Consider the following 21,648-nt stretch of genomic DNA (forward strand, 5'->3'; position numbering starts at 1 on the left):
AGCTCACACCCTCTGATCCAGGTAGCATCCTGGTGACCCTGTTCTGCACCCTCCCCAAGGCCTCCACACCCTTTCTGTGTGCTTAGCACTCCCCACCATTCACGGTGTGTGTCCTACCCTCGTACACCGAGTCCCTCTGTCCCTCAAGACTTCCTCCCAATCACGGTGTGTGTCCTACCCTCGTACACCGAGGTCCCTCAACACTCCCCACCTCCCCCTTTTCCCTCCCCTTGCATCCTCCATCTTCAGCCTACCCCTTCCCTTTCCCTCCCAATTCCCCTACCCTGACCCCACCTTAATCCCTCCCCTACTCGTCTTCCTTTCCCCTTACCTCCCTCCTCCTTCACACCTTTCCATCCTGTCTTCACTCTCCCTCTGTCCTCTTTCTCTCCCCCTCTCCTCCTTCCCACATTCCCTCCTCCTTCCCTCTGCCCTTTCCTCCTTTCCCTCCTCCTTTTATCCCCCTCCCTCTGTCCTCCTTCCCTTCCCTCTCTCCTCCTTCTGTCTCCTCCCTCCCCTCTCTCTTCCTTCACCCCCTTCCCCTCTCCAGGCTCCTTCCTTCCACAACCCTCCTACTTCCCTACCCTCCTTCCTTACCCCATGCTCCCCTTCCCTCCCTCCAGTTCCCAACCCCTCCCTACTCCGCTCACGCCCCTACTTCCTACCCCTGCCCTCTTCCATCCCTCACCACTCTTCTATCCCTCCCTCCATCCCTCGCCTCATGCTCCTTCCCCTCCTTCATTCCTTCCTCCCCTCACCCTCCCTCCTCCTTCCATCCCCTTTACTCCTTCCCACTTCCCTCATTCCCCCTTCCTCCCACCACTCCTCATTCCCCAACACCCTCCCCATCTCCTTCACCCTCTCATCACCCCTCCCCATCCTCCTCATCCCCTTCACCATCCCCTCATCCCCTTCCCCTCCCCTCATCCCCCTCACCCTCCCCTCATCCCCTTCCCCTCATCCCCCTCACCCTCCCCTCATCCCCTTCACTCTCCCTTCATCACCCTATCCCCATCCCCCTCCCCCTCCACCCTCCCCCTCCACCCTCCCCTCAACCCCCTTCCACTCATCCAACCTCCCTTCAACCCCCTTCCCCTCACTCCCCCTCAACCCTCTTGCCCTCATCCTCATCCCTCCTACCCTCCCCCTCATCCCTCCTACCCTCATCCCCTTTTCCCTCAACCCCCTCCCCTCAATCTCCTTTCCCTCATCACTCCCACTCTTTCTCCGCCTCTTTGCCCTTCCTCCTAGCTCGCCGCCCCACGTGACTACTGCGCTGGGGCTCCGCCCCTTTTTCCTGACGTGTCCTTAGGCCCCGCCCCCGCACGCTCCCTGAGCTTGTCACTCGTGACCGCCGTCTGAGCCCCGCCTCCCCCGCTCGATCAAGCCCCACCCCCACAAACGTCACCAGACGGCGCCGCGGCGCCGGACGGCAGTGGAGTCCCCCCCTATCCTGCGGCACAGCAGGATCCCAGCAGAGGGAGGAGCTCCCTCATCGAGGCTGGGGGATGGAGGGAGCGCCTGGGGACCCGCGGGAGAAGCGGAGTCACTTCCGGGTCTGTCGTTTCATCATCGAGTCCGGTGAGAGATTGTAATCGGACCCTCATTCCCTCCTCACCTCCCTCTTGCTCCAGACCCTCACCGGTCTCTTCCTCTAATCCGCCTCACCTCCATGTTCTCTCCTCCTTCTCTCCCCCTCTGCCCCACCTCCCCCTCTCCCCACCGCTCCCCCCTCCTTCCCACCCCTCCCCACCCCTCCCCCCTCCCCCCTCCCCACCCCCTCCCTCCCCCCTCCCCACCCCCTCCCTCCTTCCCACCCCCCCCTCCTTCCCACCTCTCCCCCTCCCTCTCCCCCTCCCCTTCCCACCCCTCAACCCTCCCCCCTACCCCCAACCCTCCCCCCTCCCCCTCCCCCTCCCCCTCCCCCTCCCCCTCCCCTCTCCCCCTCCCCTCTCCCCCTCCCCCTCCCCTTCCCACCCCTCAACCCTCCCCCCTTCCCCCCTCCCTCCTTCCCACCTCTCCCCCTCCCTCCTTCCCACCCCTCTCTCCGTAATCATGCCTCATCACCTTCCTCAGGAAATCTTCGGACATAGCTCCTGCACGGATTTGGATGGAGGAGTGTTATTTTATGGAGATACAGTGCGGAATAGGCCCTTGAAGCTACCCCCGCCCCCCGTAACCCCCGATTGGAAGCTAAACCAGGAGTTCCCAACCTTTTTTATGCCATGGACCAATACCGTTACTGGGAAACTCTGCCCGAACCTAATCGCGGGACAATTTACAACGATCAATTAATTTGCTAACCGGTACATCTTTGAACTGTGGGAGGAAACCGGAGCACCCGGTGGGAACCCTCACATTCCACGGGGAGGGCGTACAGACTTTCCTGCAGAGGACGGTGCTGGGATTGAACTCTGAGCTCCAGCTCCCTGAGCTGTAATGGTAACCACGACACTACTGTGGCGTTTCTCTCTCCCCCCCTCTCTCTCTCTCTCTGTCTGTGCATCATCCACTTCCCTCTCTCTCCCATATCTCACCACCTCCCCACCTCCCCCCCACCCCCACACCATCTACTCCAAATGGAGTAGATGGTTGGTATCTGCCTCCCAGGTCCGGAAAGTCTCACACCAGAGGGCTTGCAGATGAGAGTTCAAACGGGGTCGTACAGAGAGGATGCCGGGATTGAACAGTGAACTCCGATGCCCCAAACTGCAATGGCGTCATGCTAACCGCTACCCTACCGTGACACCCAGCTACTGTGTCCGTGACCAGTGGCAGGACCTCTGTTGGGCCCAGAACCTCACGGGTAAAGCCCTCCCAACCACTGAGCACATCTACCTGAGACGCTGTCGTAGGAAAGCAGCCTCCATCGTCAGAGATCCTCACCATCCAGGCCCGTGTTCTCTTCCCGCTGCTGCCATCAGGTCCAGGAGCAGTTACTGCCCCTCAACCATCAGGCTCGTGATTAAAAGGGCCCATCACTTGCCCATCCATTGAGATGCTCCCATAATCAATGATCTCACTTTAAGGACTCTTTATCTCACTATCTCATGTTCTCGTTATTTATTTATATCTGTATTTGCACAGTTTGTTGTCTTCTGCACTCTGGTTGATCTTTCATTGATCGGGTGATAGTTACCGTTCTATAGATTAGGTGACTATGTCCACTGGAAAATGAATCATCAAGTCAGGTTTCTTGTCATTTAACTATATACATGTACACCGTCAAACGAGATGTTTCTCCGAACCAGGGTGTAAAGCACATAGAACACACAACACATGTATAACACGTAGTAATATAGGAAAGTAAGGATAAAATCTATAGATTAATTATGCATAGATAAACACAGTAAAGAGCACAGATTAAATACTGTATGGTACTGAACAGATTAACCTTTGACTCTTCAAATGCGATGTGACAGGGAGTTCAGAAGCCTAATGGCCTGAGGTAAGAAACTGTTTCCCATCCTATCCTGACCGTCTTGTCTTTATGCACCAGAGTCTCCTGCCCGATGGTAGGAAGTCAAAGAGGATGCTGGATGGATGGGTGGGATCCTTAATAACAATAAGGGCCCTACGTATGCAGCGCTCACGATAAGTGTCCCCTATGGATGGTAGGGAGACCCCTGTGATTCTCTCGGCCGTTCTTACAGTCCTTCGTAGGGACTTCTGGTCCAATGCTGAGCTGCTCCCAGACCAGACGGAGATGCAGCTTGTCAGGAGCAGGGTTGTATATGGTGACATATATGTACTTTGATAACAAAACTTACTTTCAACCTTCTGGTATAGATAGAGAAATGATTTAAATAAATTAGTAAAGTTTGCAGGTGACACAGAAAGTTGCCAGTGTTGTGGATGGAGAGGAAGGTTGCCTCACTGGCCACTTTGTTAAGTACAGGAGTTGTACCCGGTGCTGCAGTCCATGCACTTCAAGGTTGTGCGTTTAGAGATGCTCTTCTGCTCACCACTGTTATAACGTATGGTTATTTGAATTACTGTTGCCTCCTTCTCAGCTTGAACCAGTCTGGCCATTCTTCTCTGACCTCTGTCTCATTAACAAGGCATTTTCACCCACAGAACAGCCGCTCACTGGATTTTGTTTTCGCACCATTATCTGTGAACGCTAGAGACTGCTGTGTGTGAAAATCCCAGGAGATCAGCAGTTTCTGAGATACTCAAACCACCCCATCTGGCACCAACAATCACTCCACAGTCACTCACATCACATTTCTTCCCTGATTCTGATGTTTGGTCTGAGCAACAACTGAACCTCTTGGCCACATCGGCGTGCTTTCATGCATTGAGTTGCTGCCGCAGGATTAGCTGATTAGATATTTGCATTAATGAGCAGGACTACCTAATATAATGGCTGCTTGAGTGTCTCTGTCCATGACTAAACTGAAATAAATTTGTTAACTTTGTGTGGTTGACACAAAAGCCGCTGGCGTGGTGGGCGGTGAGAAACGTGGCCAAGGGAGGTTGGTGAAATGGAAATGTGGGCAGAGAAATGGCAGGTGGAGGTTAAACTGGACAAGTGTGAGGTACAGCACGTTAGGCCAAATGTCAGAGGACAGTGTCCAGCAAAGGCAGAGCACTGATGTACAGAGGGATCTTGCAGTCCAAGTCCATAGTTCAAAGTAAATTTATTATCAAAGTTCATATATGTCACCCGAGATTTATTTTCTTGTTGGCATCCACCGTAGAACAAAGCAGACCATAAGATATAGGAACAGAATTAGGCCATTCAGCCCATCATCTCCTTCGCCATTTCATCATGGCTGATACCTTCTCCCTCTCAGCCCCAATCTCCTGCTTTCTCCCCATAACCTTTTCCGTGCCCCGACCAACCATAAGGCCATAAGGCAAAGGAGTAGAAGTTGGTCGTTCAGCCCATCGAGTCTGCTCCGCCATTTTATCATGAGCTGATCCATTTTCCCATTTAGTCCCGCTCCCCCACCTTCTCACCATAACCTTTGATGCCCTGGCTACTCAGATACCTATCAATCTCTGCCTTAAATACACCCAATGACTTGGCCTCCACTGCCGTCTGTGGCAACAAATTCCACAGATTCACCACCCTCTGACTAAAAAAATTTCTTCGCATTTCTGTTCTGAACGGGCGCCCTTCAATCCTTAAGTCATGCCCTCTCGTACTAGACTCCTCCATCATGGGAAACAACTTTGCCACATCCACTCTGTCCATGCCTTTCTACATTAAACACCCAGCTTCTGCCTTAAATACACCCAATGACTTGGCCTCCACAGATTCATCACCCTCTGGCTGAAGAAATTCCTCCTCATCGCTGTTCTGAGGCTACGCACCCTCCCCCACCATAGGAAACATCCTCTCCACATCCACTCCATCTCGGCCTGGGCTTCCCAACCTTCTTTATGTCATTAAGCAAGGTGTCTGTGGAACCCAGGCTGGGAACTCCTGATCAGCAGTTGATAGGTTTCAGTGAGGTACCCCCCCCCCGCTGCATTCTTCGCAATTCCAGCAGGTAAAGGCCCAGAGCCTTCAATCGCGCTTCCTACAATCAGCCTTTTATTCGCGGAGTCATACTCGGGACCCTCCTGTGACCTCCAGGGAAATGCAACAGACTCGATGAAAAACTACACACAAAGCCTACAGCTCCCTGAACGTGCTGCGCGAGCAGATGGGGAGGTGTAACGTGAAGGGTTAACTTACCGGCCGGTTGCAAACCTCTTCGGCTGTGCCAGTGACCGATTGGCCCGTTGGGAGGATGTGGCAGCTGTCTCCCGTTGGCTGGTTTTCATGCCATGACACCAGCTTCCGGTTTGGGGCAGCGCAGGGGGATAAGTGCGCGAGACCCGGTGTCCTTTCTCTGTAGGAGCTCCCATTCAGACTGAGCTGCGACTGGTGTTGGACCCTTGGGAAAGTGTGCTGCAGGAAGGTGGGCTCGTGTGCACACCTAGACAAGCACCTGTTTGTTGACTGTTCAGGTTTGTAGTTGTTGACGTAACGAAGTACCTGCTTTGAGTTAGGAGTGTTATTGAGTGCTGCAGTTTTGTAACTTTGGGGTCACTTAGTAAAGTACTTGTTCGATTGAGTGTTTGTTTGAAGACCAATAGTTAACATGCTTGCTCGCGGTCAGGGTCTTCTGTCTCGGTAGTCCGCGTAACAGGATGTGAAGAAGGTGTACGATATACTTGCCGTAATCAGTTGAGTACAAGAGTCGGGAGGTCACAGTGCAGCTGTGTAAAGCTCTGGGCAGGTAACACCTGGAGTGTTGTGTACAGTTCTGGTTAACCCCCTCCCAACCCCGACCCAATCACAGGGAGGGTGTGCCGGCTTTGGCGAGGGCGCAGGAGAGGTTCACCAGGATTGGAGGTGGAGGGGGCAGATTCCACAGCTCTGCTCTCCCGAGAGAGTGTGAGCCTTAAGAAGATGGAGCGGTTCAGACTGTGGAGAGACCTGGTAGAGGTTTATAAGATTATGAGAGGTGGAGATGGGGGCAGACATTCATGCCCTCCATGGACTCTGTCTGCTCTTCTCTCTGGCTCGGTAAAGCAAGGACCCCACCCACCCTCCCCAGACATTCTCCCTTCTCCCCTCTCCCCTCTCCCATCGGGCAGAGGATACAAAAGCCCGAGAGCCCGTCCCACCAGGATCAGGGACAGCTTCTACCCTGCTGTAACAGACCTCCTATGATGGGTTCTTGACCTCACAACCTATCTCGTTATGAACGTACACCTTATCACTTACCTGCACTGCACTCCTCTGTAGCTGTGAGACTTTATTCTGCATTCTGTTATTGTTTTACCTTGTTCTACCTCAATGCTCTGCGTGACGATCTGATCGGTATGAACAGTATGCAAGCCAGGATCTTCACTTTTATCTCCGTGCCTGTGACAATGATTAACCAATTCCAATACAGGATTGAAATGTTTAAAATTAGAGGCCGTGCATTAAATTGAGAGGGGGATGTTTAAAGAAGATGTGTGGGGCAGGGTTTTCTCTCCCGCAGAGAGTGGTGGTGCCTGGAATGTGATGTCAGGGGTGGTGCTGGGGGCTGTTTGACCGGCACATTAAACAGCCGGGGAACGCAGGGATATGGACCTCACGCAGACAGACGGCTACCGCGGTTTGCACAAACACGATGGGTCGAACGGCCTGTTTCGGGCTTCCCTGACCGCGCTCACATGTGTCCGCAGGGATCAAGTTGGGGATGCGTTCAGTGCCGCTGGCGTCCGCGTGCACCATCTACCACAAGTTCTTCGACCGGACTTCGCTGGGCAGCTACGACCCCTACCTGGTAGCCATGGCGGCCCTCTACCTCGCTGGCAAGGTGGAGGAGCAGCACGTCCGAGCTCGGGACATCATCAACGTGTGTCACAGGTCAGTCTCCCCTCCCAATTGTTCCATTCTGTCATTCTGTCACACACTCCCAGGGTCAGACACAGTGGGAGGGCACGGACAGTCGCTGGTGTGTGGACGCACACGACTGGCCGCTCTCCGCCTCAGGACTCTGCAGAGATTCCTGTACGCCGAGCACCCTCCCAGGTGGCACGTGTTGGCGACATTCTTCCTCCGGAGGGGCTGCTGTCTTGCCGAAGATATGCAGCTACCACCGGCGGGCGTCAGCCGTGCTGCTTTGCGGAGTCTGCCCGGCTTCTATCAGGACGTACTGAGAGTCTGGAACATGGTTACCTCAGGCCGGGAATTCCCTCCTCTGGCAGAGGGCGGGGTCCTGGCCGACCCTTGCCCTGCCCCAACGGATGTCAGTGCGGTACGGGTGTGTGGATCGACTCAGGCTGAGCTGCTTGTCGGGCCCAGGCCCCGCAGCCTTACCCGGGAGCCGAGTCCACACAACTTGAACCACCTCTCCTCGACACCCACAATCCCGTTCGGGGATGTAGTAGGAGGTACCTTTATGGGCTGCTGCTCCACACCCTCCACTTCCTAGCATTTGTCCACCGTCCCGACAACCCATGGCAGTCGGTCTTTCCACCTGGAGGTGAAGGGGGTCCCCAGTGGAAGTCCCTTTATGAGGGGGTTCTTCCCATGCACCTGGGGGATCTGGGCTGGGGGGTGCTGCATAGGGCGGTGCCCTGTAATAAATTCTTTAGTTTGTACACGGATCTCCCAGCCGCGTGTCACTTCTGCAGGCTGGAGGAGACCGTGTACCATATGTACGTGGAGTGTCTGAGACTGCAGCCCCTTTTTGCGTATTTGCGTGGGCTGCTTCTCGCCTTCTGGTTGCATTTCAGTCCCACCCTATTCATATATGGTCATCCAGTAAGGAGGGGGGCACAGAGGGATGAGGATGTCCTTGTCAGCTTGCTCCTGGGGCTGGCGAAATCAGCCATCCGTGGCTCCTGGAAACGGGTGGCAGGGCAATCTGCCCAGGCAGACTGCCTGGCAACGTTTAGGGGATATGTTCGTGCCCGAGGAAATATTGAAAAGGAACACGCGCAGTCCACGGCGACCTTAGAGGCGTTCCGGGACCTGTTGGTCACTGTTTTGTATATACTGTATAGCACCAAATTTGTAATAAAGGAAATTTTGTAAAACAAAGGGTCAGACACAGAGTGAAGCTCCCTCCACAGTGTCCCATCACACACTCCCGGGGTCAGACACAGAGTGAATCTCCCTCCACACTGTCCCATCAAACACTCCCGGGGTCAGACACAGAGTGACACTCCCTCCACACCGTCCCATCACACACTCCCGGGGTCAGACACAGAGTGAAACTCCCTCCACACCATCCCATCACCCACTCCGGGGGTCAGACACAGAGTGAAACTCCCTCCATACCGTCCCATCACACACTCCCGGGGTCAGACACAGAGTGAAACTCCCTCCACACCGTCCCATCACACACTCCCGGGGTCAGACACAGAGTGAAGCTCCCCCCACACCGTCCCATCACACACTCCCGGGGTCAGACACAGAGTGAAACTCCCTCCGCACCGTCCCATCACACACTCCCGGAGTCAGACACAGAGTGAAACTCCCTCCACACTGCCCCATCACACACTCCCAGGGTCAGACACAGAGTGAAGCTCCCCCCACACCGTCCCATCACACACTCCCGGGGTCAGACACAGAGTGAAGCTCCCCCCACACCGTCCCATCACACACTCCCGGGGTCAGACACAGAGTGAATCTCCCTCCACACTGTCCCATCACACACTCCCGGTCAGACACAGAAGGTGAAGATGCATGAAACTTGTTGCTTACGTCCATTTATTAGGTGCTGCAAAAGTAAAGGGCAAACAAAGGAGAAAGAACAGCAAAGTTGTGGTTCTTCGACAAAATCTAACACTCTTTTAAAAAAATAACAAGTTGCCTTGGTAACATGTAGCCAATGAAATGGCGATATTCTAGAGTTGGGATACCTGCTGCGGAGTAACTAGGAAGCTTCTAGAAAAATACACACAAGCGATTCTGCAGATGCTAGAAATCCATCCAAGCAACACAAGATGCTTTTAGGAAGTCAGGAGGTCAGGCAGCATCTATGGAGAGGAATAAACAGTTAACCTTTTGGGCCAAGTCTCAGCTCAAAACACCAACTTTATTTATTTCCAGAAAAATGCACAATGGCTAATCCCACATTTCCTAGAAAACTTACTGTCAACTGATCTGAATCAGGTCTATTATCACTGACACAGAGCACTGTGCAAAAGTCTTAGGCACAGTGGCGTATCTAAGGTATGGCAGGTGTGGAGGTGTGGCACGTGCCCTGGGCGTTACTGAGCAGTTTCTATTAAAGTCAGACAAGCCGTCCTCGGATTGCGAAAAAGAATTTTCTTCAGATGTATGATATCTGTTTGATTATCATGGATGAGAAGCACTAGGATGGCCTTATTTCAGAGCATTGTGTAAGAAGACAATGAAACGTTTCTTCACAAAGAAGGAAAGTGGAGCTGAAGGACGGAAGAGACGAAAGTCGGAGGCGGAGGAAGCCAAGAAGTGGAACAAGTTCTTCATGCCCTTCTTTGAATAGCCCGCAACAAGCAGTTTGACACGTTCCATGGAGTCGCCTGCACCTGCTACAAGTTTGTTAGAATCCGAAGGTGGATCAAGTACAAATGTGTCACAGGCTGAGGAGGAAGTCAGGTCAGATAAATCCGAGTATGATGAGATTAAGAGTGAAGCTGCCACAGAGAACGTGGACATGACAGGAGGGGAAGACGATGGTGGTGGTGGTGATGTTGAGTTTATTGTTGAGATTTTACCTGACGACAGTGAACCTGGTGACACTGAACCTAGTGAACTGGATGGTGTCAGAGAGCCTGGAACTGTCAGACCAGAGGTAATTGAATAGCATGACGTTAGACTTCCGAAGTTTGACAAGGATACTGGAAAAGAAATTCTACCTGATGCGTTAAGAACAGAAATAATAAAGCTGGGTTTGAAGTATTTCCAGAACAGTGAGGGGCCTTTCCTACCAACAAATAACCGCTCAATGAACAAAACTTGGTTCAAGAGGAAATTGGAAAATGGTCATGGTGAGGAAGTGACTCACTCATGGCTGGTCTATTCCCCTTCTAAAAGGTCTGCATTTTGTATCTGTTGTCTTCTCTATTCCCAGTCAGACCATCAACCCTCATTGGAGCAGGAAAGTGGATTCAACCAGTGGAAAGCACCTGAAAGGATCAGTGTTCATGAAAATGCCAAGAATCATCGGGAATGCTTCACACAGTGGAAAGAAATGGAAAGAAACTTAGCTGGAAACAGAGGAGTTATTGATGCGGTATTTCAGTCACAGATTGAGAAGGAAAAGCAGAAGTGGCGTGATAATCTTGACGAGAATCCTTCACTGCATAAAATCCCTTGCGACTCAGAACCTGGCTTTGCGAGGACACAGGGAGTCACTTCAGCTAGACGATGACTCCAATGTGGGAAATTTCCTTGGCTTACTGAAACTACTGGCCATCTTTGACCCTGTCATAAAGGAACACCTCACTCATTTGAAAAGTCATCCTGGATCCACGTCTTATCTTTCACCGGGTGTCCAGAACGAATTCATCCACATGATGGCATCCACTGTTTGCCAGAGTTTACTGAGAAGCATTCATAAAGCCAAGTACTATGGTCTCATGTTCGATTCGACTCCTGATCAGGCACACCGTGAGCAGATGTCAGAAGTAGTGAGGTATGTGGAAGTTGATTTTGAGAGGAAAACAGTCCGTGTTAGAGAGCCCTTCCTTGGTTTTATCCAGATAAGCCAGAAGGATGCTGAGAGCTTAGTTGAAGACATCTTGAAACAGCTAGAGAAGGACAAAATGGAGCTACAAGATTGCTATGACAACGCTGCTGTGATGGCTGGACACAGAAGTGGTGTTCATCAAAGAGTAAGTGAGAATAACAACCTGGCGGTGTTTGTGAATTGCGACAATCACTCACTCAACTTGGTGGGTGTACATGCAGCCAAGCAGGATACAATGATGGTCACAGGGTTTTTTGGAACCATCGAAGCTCTCTACGTGTTTTTCTCCCGTTCAACACAGCGCTGGGAAAAACTCAAAAACACCGTGCCTGTGGTTGTTAAGTCGGAGTCCGAAACCGGGTGGAGTGCAAGGACAGAAGCAGTGAAGCCCGTCAACAAGTACCTTGAGGAGATACTTCAAGTTCTCCAGGACATATCGACAATGAAAACAAGACCAGTAAAACAAGAAGTGACGCAAGGCAGCTGTACAGCTGCATGTTGAGTTACAATTTTCTGATTTTGCTAGGATTTTGGAACAAAGTACTCATTCGCATTGACCATATTCAAAAGAGGCTGCAGGATCCTAGCATGAACTTCCACGATGCTGCCCTGGATTTGAAAGCCCTCCGAGATCGTTTTTATGATGAAAGAGAAGTGTTGGTCAGTGAGTCACTGGAAGAAGGAGTCGGTCTCTGTCAAGAATGGAATATTGAAGTTGAAAGACGTCAGAGACGAAAGAAACGAATGGCTGATGAGAACTCGAGAGACGCTGGGTTCACAGCTAAGGAGGAAATGGAAAGAGTCATGAAGGGAACACTCGACCGTCTTCACAGAGAAATGGATGAAAGGTTCGCTCATTTGCACGACACTGACACCAAGTTTGGGTTCCTTCTCGAGGTTGAGGGACTGTGTTACGGCGCCGACAGTAACAACCTAAAGAAGAAATGTGAAAATTTGGGCGAATTGTACAGCTCTGATGTTGATGGACAGCAGCTATATGAAGAAATTTTGGATTGCAGAATGTTGCTGTCAAGGCAGGTCAACATGAAAATATCAAGACCTGAAGAACTTCTTGAATTTATTGTTCAGTATGGAGATGACAGCGTCTTCCCCAATCTTCGCATTGCTATTCAGATAATGCTAACCATCGCAATTTCCATCGCCAGCTGTGAGCAATCATTCAGCAAGTTAAAACTAATACTTTCGTATTTGAGAGCCTCCATGGGTCAAGGCAGACTCTGTGACCTTGCTCTGCTGAGTGTAGAAAGAGAAAAAACTGAAAGAACTGATTTTGATCACATCCCAGACCAATTTGCATCAGTGAAAGCAAGGAAGGTGCAGTTATAATTTTCATGTAGTGCCATAATTTGTTAATTAAAAGATTAACAAGCTTGACTTGTATTTTTGAGTTGATATTATGGTAAAGTTATCTAAAAGATGGGTGTCAGATGTTTGGGTGGGGGGAGAGTGCGCAATTTCAGTGCTTGCCATAGGCACTATTTTCCGTAGATACGCACCTGCTTAGGAGCCTAAGACGTTTGCACAGTACTGTATTTGTCAATGTGAAGCGGAGAGCGAGTTTGTAAATCTGGCGGGAGCAAAGGATGCTGGGAATGGCGAGGCTGGAGCACCGCGAGAGGGGTGTGGGACAGGTGGCAGAGAAGGAGTTGGCGGGGTTTGGCGTGGGTGCAGACACACCCAGCCCTGAGATACCAGTCAAATCATTCGATCCCAAACAATTGGTTTATTGATTGTTACAGAATGTCTCTCTGGTGCTTCCTGCTCCCTTCCCTCTCCCTTCCCCGTTTCCCAACCATGATTCCCTTCTCCCTGCCCCCTTCCCATTCTCAGTCCACAATAGAGCTCCAGATCAGGATCAGGTTTATCATCACTCATTATGTCAAGAAATTTGTTTTTGTTTGTGGCAGCAGTACAGTGCAATACATAAAATTACTACAGTACTGTGCAAAAGTCTTAGGCACCCTAGCTATATACATGTGCCTAAGACTTTTGCACAGTACTGTGTATGTATATTGGGTGGCGGGGTGGAGATAGGTCTCTACCAAAGAAGGTGTAAGGCGCTCCTTCCCTCCGCTAGCCTGCAGGTCACCCTTGGGCAAGGTGTAGCACCTGCTTAGCCCCCCGATCAGAGTCACATGAAGCCTGGGAGCGGGTGGTGGATGGTCGTACGAGCAGCTGGTGAACATCGCAAGTCCTATTTACGTGACCACTGACGCCAGGCAGGCAATCTCTAAAGAGTATTGATAATGGCCGGGGTCTCCTGTCCTGTAAAGACACTGCCCAGAAGAAGGCAATGGAAAGCTACACTTCTGTAGAAAAATTTGCCAAGAACAATCACAGTCCTGGAAAAGACCGTGATTGTCCACGTCACAAAACGAACGACTGTGTAAGTGATTACGTAGAAATACAGTCAGGCACTCTCTAATCTATCATCCGTGTGTCCGTCAGGTACCTGAATCCCCACATGGAGCCCCTGGAGCTGGACAGCACCTTCTGGGACCTGCGGGACAGCCTGATTCAGTGCGAACTTCTCATGCTGAGACTTTTGAACTTCCAGGTCTCCTTCCAGCATCCACACAAGGTGAGGAACCCCGCGGCCTGCTCAGCTCTCCCCTGGGCCGGCGCTCTCCTGCGCGCGTACAGTAATCGGGCGGGTTTAATTTTCCCAGCCACTCTGCATCCAGCTGTCCCATTCCGTGTTTGGTTTTCCCAGGGCCTGGATCGCATAACACACACACATACGCACACAAACAATGTACCGTCAGTGGCCCACTTTAATTAGATACACCTGCTCGTTAGTGTATATATCTAGTCAGCCAATCACGTGGCAGCAACTCAGTGAGTAAAAGCATGCCGACGTGGTCAAGAGGTTCAGACCAAACATCAGAATGGGGAAGGAAGTGTGATGTTGACCATGGAATGATTGTTGGTGCCAGATGGGGTGGTTTGAGTATCTCAGAAACTGCTGATCTCCTGGGATTTTTACGCACAGCAGTCTCTAGAGGTTACAGAGAAGGGTGTGAAAAAAACAAAACGTCCAGTGAGTGGCAGTTCTGTGGGTGAAAGCACCTCATTACTGAGAGAGGTCAGAGGAGAATGGCCAGACTGGTTCAAACTGACAGGAAGGCGACTGTAACTCAATTAGCCACGCGTTACAACAGTGGTGTGCAGAGGAGCATCTCCAAACGCACAACACGTCAAACTTTAACGTGGATGGGCCACGGCAGCAGAAATCACAAACATACACTCAGCGGCCACTTTATTAGGTACAGGAAGTTCTGCACCATTCGTAACTCCTCAGATAGTGAAGCAGTTCATACCCAAATGCAGCAGGACCTGGACAATATCCAGGCTTGGGATGACAGGTGGGAAGTATTATTCGAGCCATGTAAGTGCCAGGCAATGACCATCTCCTACAAGAGAGGCTCTAACCATCGTCCCTTGACATTCAGTGCCATCACCATCACTGAATCCCCTAACAACATCCTGGGGTTTACCATTGACAGGAAACTGAACTGGTCTAGTCTTGTAGACACCGTGGCTACCAGAGCAGGTCAAAGGCTAGGAATCCTGCGGCTTGTAACTCACCTCCTGACTACCCAAAGCGTGTCCACCATATACAAGGCTCAGGTCAGGAGTGTAATGGAATACTCGCCACTTGCCTGGGTGAGTGCAACTCCATCAACACTCAAGAAGCTTGACACCATCCAGTACAAGGCAGCCCACTTGATTGGTACCCCTTTGTCACGTACCCCGTGATGGGTTAAAGAACCAGCAGAAATAGAAAACACTTTGGAGTCCAGTATTGCTATTAACTAATAATATTTATTAGTAACTACGTTAGTAACATTTATTTAAATGTAGATAAATCAAACAGATTAGCAATGATTATATATATAAGTAAATATATCAGTATGTGTGGAAATATATGTGAAAAACCAAGCTTCCTTAAGTCTAGGGGTTAAAAAGATACAGTCTTACGATGATGAGTAAAGTTCAGTTCAGTTCATGGTATTGAGTTGAGTAGTGATGGGGAGAGAGAGAGGGAGAGATTTGAGTCTTCAGGTGAGCTATTGTCGTCGATCTTCTCATTGTCCTCGGAAATCCTTTAAAAGTCACCGACTGTGAACACACGAAGAGCACCGGTTTTCTGTGGTGGAGCTATCACCCAGGCAAGGGTGGACACATGGACAACTCCCTACCGGTCACTTCCTTTTCTCTTCACTTGAAGAGCTACTGATCGATCTGCCTGATCGATCCTCCAGAAAACCCACGTTTCCTGCGGGCACAACAAAGCTCATTCAGTGTCCAAAACATGTACCTGAGGTCTACCATCTGACCACCTATTTTATCTTGCTGTGCTGAATATCAACTGTCTCTCAAATAACTCCTTCCTTTCTCTGTGTAAGAAATGTACAAGCAGGTGATGTCCTTGAAGAAAGCAGAAACAACCTGTGAGCAGTCTTCATCTCTCTCTCTCTCTCTCTCTCTTTCTTTCTCTCTCTTTTCAAAACAAGGTATCAGTGTCAAACAACTCTCTCTTTTCAAAAGCACAGTCCATAGGGGTAATCCAGCACAGTTCATGGGGGTAATTCAGGACCCAGTCACACCTTCCACAAGCATCCAATTCCCCCACCATCGATGAACAGTTGCAGCGGTGTGTACTGTGTACGAGATGTGCTGCAACAGCACACCAGAGTTCCCAAGGCAGCACCTTCCAGACCCACGACCACCACCATCCAGAAGGACGGGAACAGGAGATACCTGGGAACACCACCACTTGGAGATCCCTCTCCAAGTCACTCACCATCCTGACTTGGAAACATATCGCCGTCCATTACCGGTGGGTCAAAATCATGGAATCCCCTCCCTAACAGCACTGCGGGTGTACCTACACCTCAGGGACTGCAGTGGTTCAAGAAGGCAGCTTATCACCTCCTTCTTAAGGGCAACTAGGATTGGGGCCCAAATCCAGTAAATGAATAAAAATTTTTAAAAGTATCCTATAAAGTGGCCGCTCAGTGTATATTTGCTGATGATAAAGTTAAATGGAGCTTTGAGGTCCGCCTGGGGTGTTTCTGCTATCTCTCTCTCTCTCTGTCTCTCTAGTACCTGCTCCACTACTTGGTCACCCTGAGGCACTGGATGAACCGACATACGTGGGAGAGGACGCCGGTGGCGGTGACGGCCTGGGCTCTGCTGAGGGACAGTTACCACGGCAACCTCTGCCTGCGCCACAAACCCCAGCACATCGCCGTGGCCGTTCTCTACTTTGCTCTGCACTGCTACGGGGTGGAGGTGCCCGGGGAGGCCACCGCCAAGAGGCTGTGGTGGGAGGTGCGTTCCAGGGTGCGCAACTCGTTTCCACCCACCTTCTACTCCCCCCCCCCCCCAGCAGAGCGGCGTTTCCTCCTTGCCTCCCTTCCTGCGGTGCGGAGATCCCTCCCCCCCGCCTCATTAGCTGCCCCCTCCCACAGAGCTGTGTTCCTATCTCACTGCACCCCCGCAGGGCTTCACTCTGACCAGCAGCGTTCCACCTCACTGACACTCCCTCGGCACAACCTCCTTACCACTTGTCCCACAGCGAGGCTCTCCCTCCTCGCCCCCTCACCCCACAGCGCTCCCTCCTCACCGCCCCTCCCGCAGCACAATCTCTCCTCACCGGCCCTCCCGCAGCACAATCTCTCCTTGCTGCCTCTCCCTCAACACAATCTCTCCTCACCTCCCCTCCCTCAACACAATCTCTCCTCAATGCCCCTCAACGCAATCTCTCCTCACCTCCCCTCCCTCAACACAATCTCTCCTCAACACCCCTCCTTCAGCACAATCTCTCCTCACTGCCCCTCCCTCAACACAATCTCTCCTCACCGCCCCTCCCTCAACACATTCTCTCCTCACCGCCCCTCCCGCAACACAATCTCTCCTCACCGCCCCTCCCGCAGCACAATCTCTCCTCACCTCCCGTCCCTTAACACAATCTCTCCTCACCGCCCCCCCTCAGCACATTCTCTCCTCACCTCCCCTCCCTCAACACAATCTTTCCTCACTGCCTCTCCCTCAACACAATCTCTCCTCACCGCCCCTCCCTCAACACATTCTCTCCTCACCTCCCCTCCCTCAACACAATCTCTCCTCACCTCCCCTCCTTCAACACAATCTCTCCTCACCTCCCCTCCTTCAACACAATCTCTCCTCACCGCCCCTCCCTCAACACATTCTCTCCTCACCTCCCCTCCCTCAACACAATCTCTCCTCACCTCCCCTCCTTCAACACAATCTCTCCTCACCTCCCCTCCTTCAACACAATCTCTCCTCACCGCCCCTCCCTCAACACATTCTCTCCTCACCTCCCCTCCCCAAACGCAATCTCTCCTCACCAGCCCTCCCTCAGCACATTCTCTCCTCACCTCCTCTCCCTCAACACAATCTCTCCTCACCTCCCCTCCCTCAACACAATCTCTCCTCAATGCCCCTCCAACACAATCTCTCCTCCCTCAGCACAATTTCTCCTCAACGCCTCTCCCTCAACACATTCTCTCCTCACCTCCCCTCCCTCAACACAATCTCTCCTCACCGCCCCTCCCTCAACACAATCTCTCCTCACTGCCTCTCCCTCAACACATTCTCTCCTCACCTCCCCTCCCCAAACGCAATCTCTCCTCACCGGCCCTCCCTCAGCACATTCTCTCCTCACCTCCCCTCCCTCAACACAATCTCTCCTCACCTCCCCTCCCTCAACACAATCTCTCCTCAATGCCCCTCCAATGCAATCTCTCCTCTCTCAGCACAATCTCTCCTCAACGCTCCTCCCTCAGCTCAATCTCTCCTCTCTGCCCCTCCCACAGCACAGAGATACCCCGTCGCTGCCCCCCGCGGCGGGTTAAGGGGACATTAACAGGAGCCATTCTCTCTTCCCCGTCAGGTCCTCAGCGAGGGGATCTCCCGGGACATCATCCACAGCATTACCGCCGAGATCGTGGACATCTATGAGATGGACGCCAAGCTCTGAAGGAGGGGGCATTCGGTGGGCGAGGCACACCCACCCTCTGAACTGGAGCTGTCTCACCGCGCCGTGCTGTGACACGGCGCCTCGGTCACCGGCGACTCTGGGCTCGGGCGGAATTCCTGACCGCCCCCTACCCCCCGAGTGACGGTTCCAGCCGGCAGCTGGATGCTAGAGGTTGAGGGCGGGACACTGGGGAGGGTGGGGCTGCAACCTGGGGCACGGGGAGCAGTGTTGCCCAGTTACCACCTCTGTGGCATGTGGACAGGGTGCATGGGTGCATCTGTTTCTGTCTGTGTGTGCGCGTGTGTGTGTTTGCACGCGTTTGTGTCTGCGTGTGTGCATGTGTGAGTGTGCGCGTTTGTGCGTGTGTGTGTGGAGAGATGGCCATATGTTTGTAACATGATTAAATCTCTTCATGCACAATACCATTGTTTGTCAGTGAGGGGGGAGCACAGCACTGTGGGGGTTCAGTGAGGAGAGAGTGAAGCATTGTGGAGGTTCAGTGAGGAGGGAGTGAAGCGCTGTGGGGGTTCAGTGAGGAGGGAGTGAAGTGCTGTGGGGGTTCAGTGAGGAGGGAGTGAAGCGCTGTGGGGGTTCAGTGAGGAGGGAGTGAAGCGCTGTGGGAGTTCAGTGAGGAGGGAGTGAAGCGTTGTGGGGGTTCAGTGAGGAGAGAGTGAAGCGTTGGGGTTCAGTGAGGAGGGAGTGAAGCATTGTGGGGGTTCAGTGAGGAGGGAATGAAGCACTGTGGGGGTTCAGTGAGGAGAGAGTGAAGTGCTGTGGGGGTTCAGTGAGGAGGGAGTGAAGCGTTGTGGGGGTTCAGTGAGGAGGGAGTGAAGCGCTGTGGGGGTTCAGTGAGGAGGGAGTGAAGCGCTGTGGGGGTTCAGTGAGGAGAGAGTGAAGTGCTGTGGGGGTTCAGTGAGGAGGGAGTGAAGCGTTGGGGTTCAGTGAGGAGGGAGTGAAGCATTGTGGAGGTTCAGTGAGGAGGGAGTGAAGCATTGTGGAGGTTCAGTGAGGAGAGAGTGAAGCGCTGTGGGGGTTCAGTGAGGAGAGAGTGAAGCGCTGTGGGGGTTCAGTGAGGAGAGAGTGAAGCGCTGTGGGGGTTCAGAGAGGAGGGAGTGAAGCGCTGTGGAGGTTCAGTGAGGAGAGAGTGAAGTGCTGTGGGGATTCAGTGAGGAGGGAGTGAAGTGCTGTGGGGGTTCAGTGAGGAGAGAGTGAAGCGTTGTGGGGGTTCAGTGAGGAGGGAGTGAAGCGTGGAGGTTCAGTGAGGAGGGAGTGAAGCGTTGTGGGGGTTCAGTGAGGAGGGAGTGAAGCGTTGTGGGGGTTCAGTGAGGAGGGAGTGAAGTGCTGTGGGGGTTCAGTGAGGAGGGAGTGAAGCGCTGTGGGGGTTCAGTGAGGAGGGAGTGAAGCGTGGAGGTTCAGTGAGGAGGGAGTGAAGCGCTGTGGGGGTTCAGTGAGGAGGGAGTGAAGCGTGGAGGTTCAGTGAGGAGGGAGTGAAGTGCTGTGGAGGTTCAGTGAGGAGGGAGTGAAGTGCTGTGGGGGTTCAGTGAGGAGGGAGTGACACGTTGTGGAGGTTCAGTGAGGAGGGGCGTTGTGGGGGTTCAGTGAGGAGGGAGTGAAGTGCTGTGGAGGTTCAGTGAGGAGGGATTGAAGTGCTGTGGGGGTTCAGTGAGGAGGGAGTGAAGCACTGTGGGGGTTCAGTGAGGAGGGGCGTTGTGGGGGTTCAGTGAGGAGGGAGTGAAGCGTTGGGGTTCAGTGAGGAGGGAGTGAAGTGCTGTGGGGGTTCAGTGAGGAGGGAGTGAAGCGTTGTGGGGGTTCAGTGAGGAGGGAGTGAAGCGTTGTGGGGGTTCAGTGAGGAGGGAGTGAAGCGCTGTGGAGGTTCAGTGAGGAAGGAGTGAAGCGCTGTGGGGGTTCAGTGAGGAGGGAGTGAAGCGTTGTGGGGGTTCAGTGAGGAGAGAGTGAAGCGTTGTGGGGGTTCAGTGAGGAGGGAGTGAAGCATTGGGGTTCAGTGAGGAGGGAGTGAAGCATTGTGGAGGTTCAGTGAGGAGGGAGTGAAGCGCTGTGGGGGTTCAGTGAGGAGGGAGTGAAGTGCTATGGGGGTTCAGTGAGGAGAGAGTGAAGCGTTGGGGTTCAGTGAGGAGGGAGTGAAGCGTTGGGGTTCAGTGAGGAGAGAGTGAAGCATTGTGGGGGTTCAGTGAGGAGAGAGTGAAGCGTTGTGGGGGTTCAGTGAGGAGGGAGTGAAGCGTTGTGGGGGTTCAGTGAGGAGGGAGTGAAGCGCTGTGGGGGTTCAGTGAGGAGGGAGTGAAGTGCTGTGGGGGTTCAGTGAGGAGGGAGTGAAGTGCTGTGGAGGTTCAGTGAGGAGGGAGTGAAGCGCTGTGGGGGTTCAGTGAGGAGAGAGTGAAGTGCTGTGGGGGTTCAGTGAGGAGGGAGTGAAGCACTGTGGAGGTTCAGTGAGGAGGGAGTGAAGTGCTGTGGGGGTTCAGTGAGGAGGGAGTGAAGTGCTGTGGGAGTTCAGTGAGGAGGGAGTGAAGTGCTGTGGGGGTTCAGTGAGGAGGGAGTGAAGTGCTGTGGAGGTTCAGTGAGGAGGGAGTGAAGCGCTGTGGGGGTTCAGTGAGGAGAGAGTGAAGTGCTGTGGGGGGAGCAGTGAGGAGGGAGTGAAGCATTGTGGGGGTTCAGTGAGGAGAGAGTGAAGCGTTGTGGGGGTTCAGTGAGGAGGGAGTGAAGCGTTGTGGGGAGTTCAGTGAGGAGAGAGTGAAGCGTTGTGGGGGTTCAGTGAGGAGGGAGTGAAGCGCTGTGGGAGTTCAGTGAGGAGGGAGTGAAGCGCTGTGGGGGTTCAGTGAGGAGAGAGTGAAGTGCTGTGGGAGTTCAGTGAGGAGGGAGTGAAGCGCTGTGGGGGTTCAGTGAGGAGGGAGTGAAGTGCTGTGGGGGTTCAGTGAGGAGGGAGTGAAGCATTGTGGGGGTTCAGTGAGGAGGGGCGTTGTGGGGGTTCAGTGAGGAGGGAGTGAAGCGTTGGGGTTCAGTGAGGAGGGAGTGAAGCGTTGTGGGGGTTCAGTGAGGAGGGAGTGAAGCGCTGTGGGGGTTCAGTGAGGAGGGAGTGAAGCGCTGTGGGGGTTCAGTGAGGAGAGAGTGAAGTGCTGTGGGGGTTCAGTGAGGAGGGAGTGAAGCGCTGTGGAGGTTCAGTGATGAGGGAGTGAAGTGCTGTGGGGGTTCAGTGAGGAGAGAGTGAAGTGCTGTGGGGATTCAGTGAGGAGGGAGTGAAGTGCTGTGGGGGTTCAGTGAGGAGAGAGTGAAGCGTTGTGGGGGTTCAGTAAGGAGTGAGTGAAGCGTGGAGGTTCAGTGAGGAGGGAGTGAAGCGTTGTGGGGGTTCAGTGAGGAGGGAGTGAAGTGCTGTGGGGATTCAGTGAGGAGGGAGTGAAGTGCTGTGGGGGTTCAGTGAGGAGAGAGTGA

General features: G+C 52.9%; 1 protein-coding gene across 1 annotated transcript; it reads left to right on the forward strand.

Moving 5' to 3' along the window:
- Window positions 1-1,412: 1,412 nt before the first annotated feature.
- ccnq (cyclin Q) lies at window positions 1,413-18,611 on the forward strand. Its single transcript, XM_072246352.1, has 5 exons — window positions 1,413-1,581; window positions 7,177-7,360; window positions 13,647-13,779; window positions 16,308-16,535; window positions 18,121-18,611. Exons 1-5 carry the CDS (start codon window positions 1,509-1,511, stop codon window positions 18,205-18,207), a joined length of 705 nt encoding a protein of 234 aa, XP_072102453.1. The 5' UTR covers window positions 1,413-1,508; the 3' UTR covers window positions 18,208-18,611.
- Window positions 18,612-21,648: the final 3,037 nt, after the last annotated feature.

The sequence above is a fragment of the Mobula birostris genome, chromosome 29, assembly GCF_030028105.1.
Source record: "Mobula birostris isolate sMobBir1 chromosome 29, sMobBir1.hap1, whole genome shotgun sequence".
NCBI classification, from domain to species: domain Eukaryota; kingdom Metazoa; phylum Chordata; class Chondrichthyes; order Myliobatiformes; family Myliobatidae; genus Mobula; species Mobula birostris.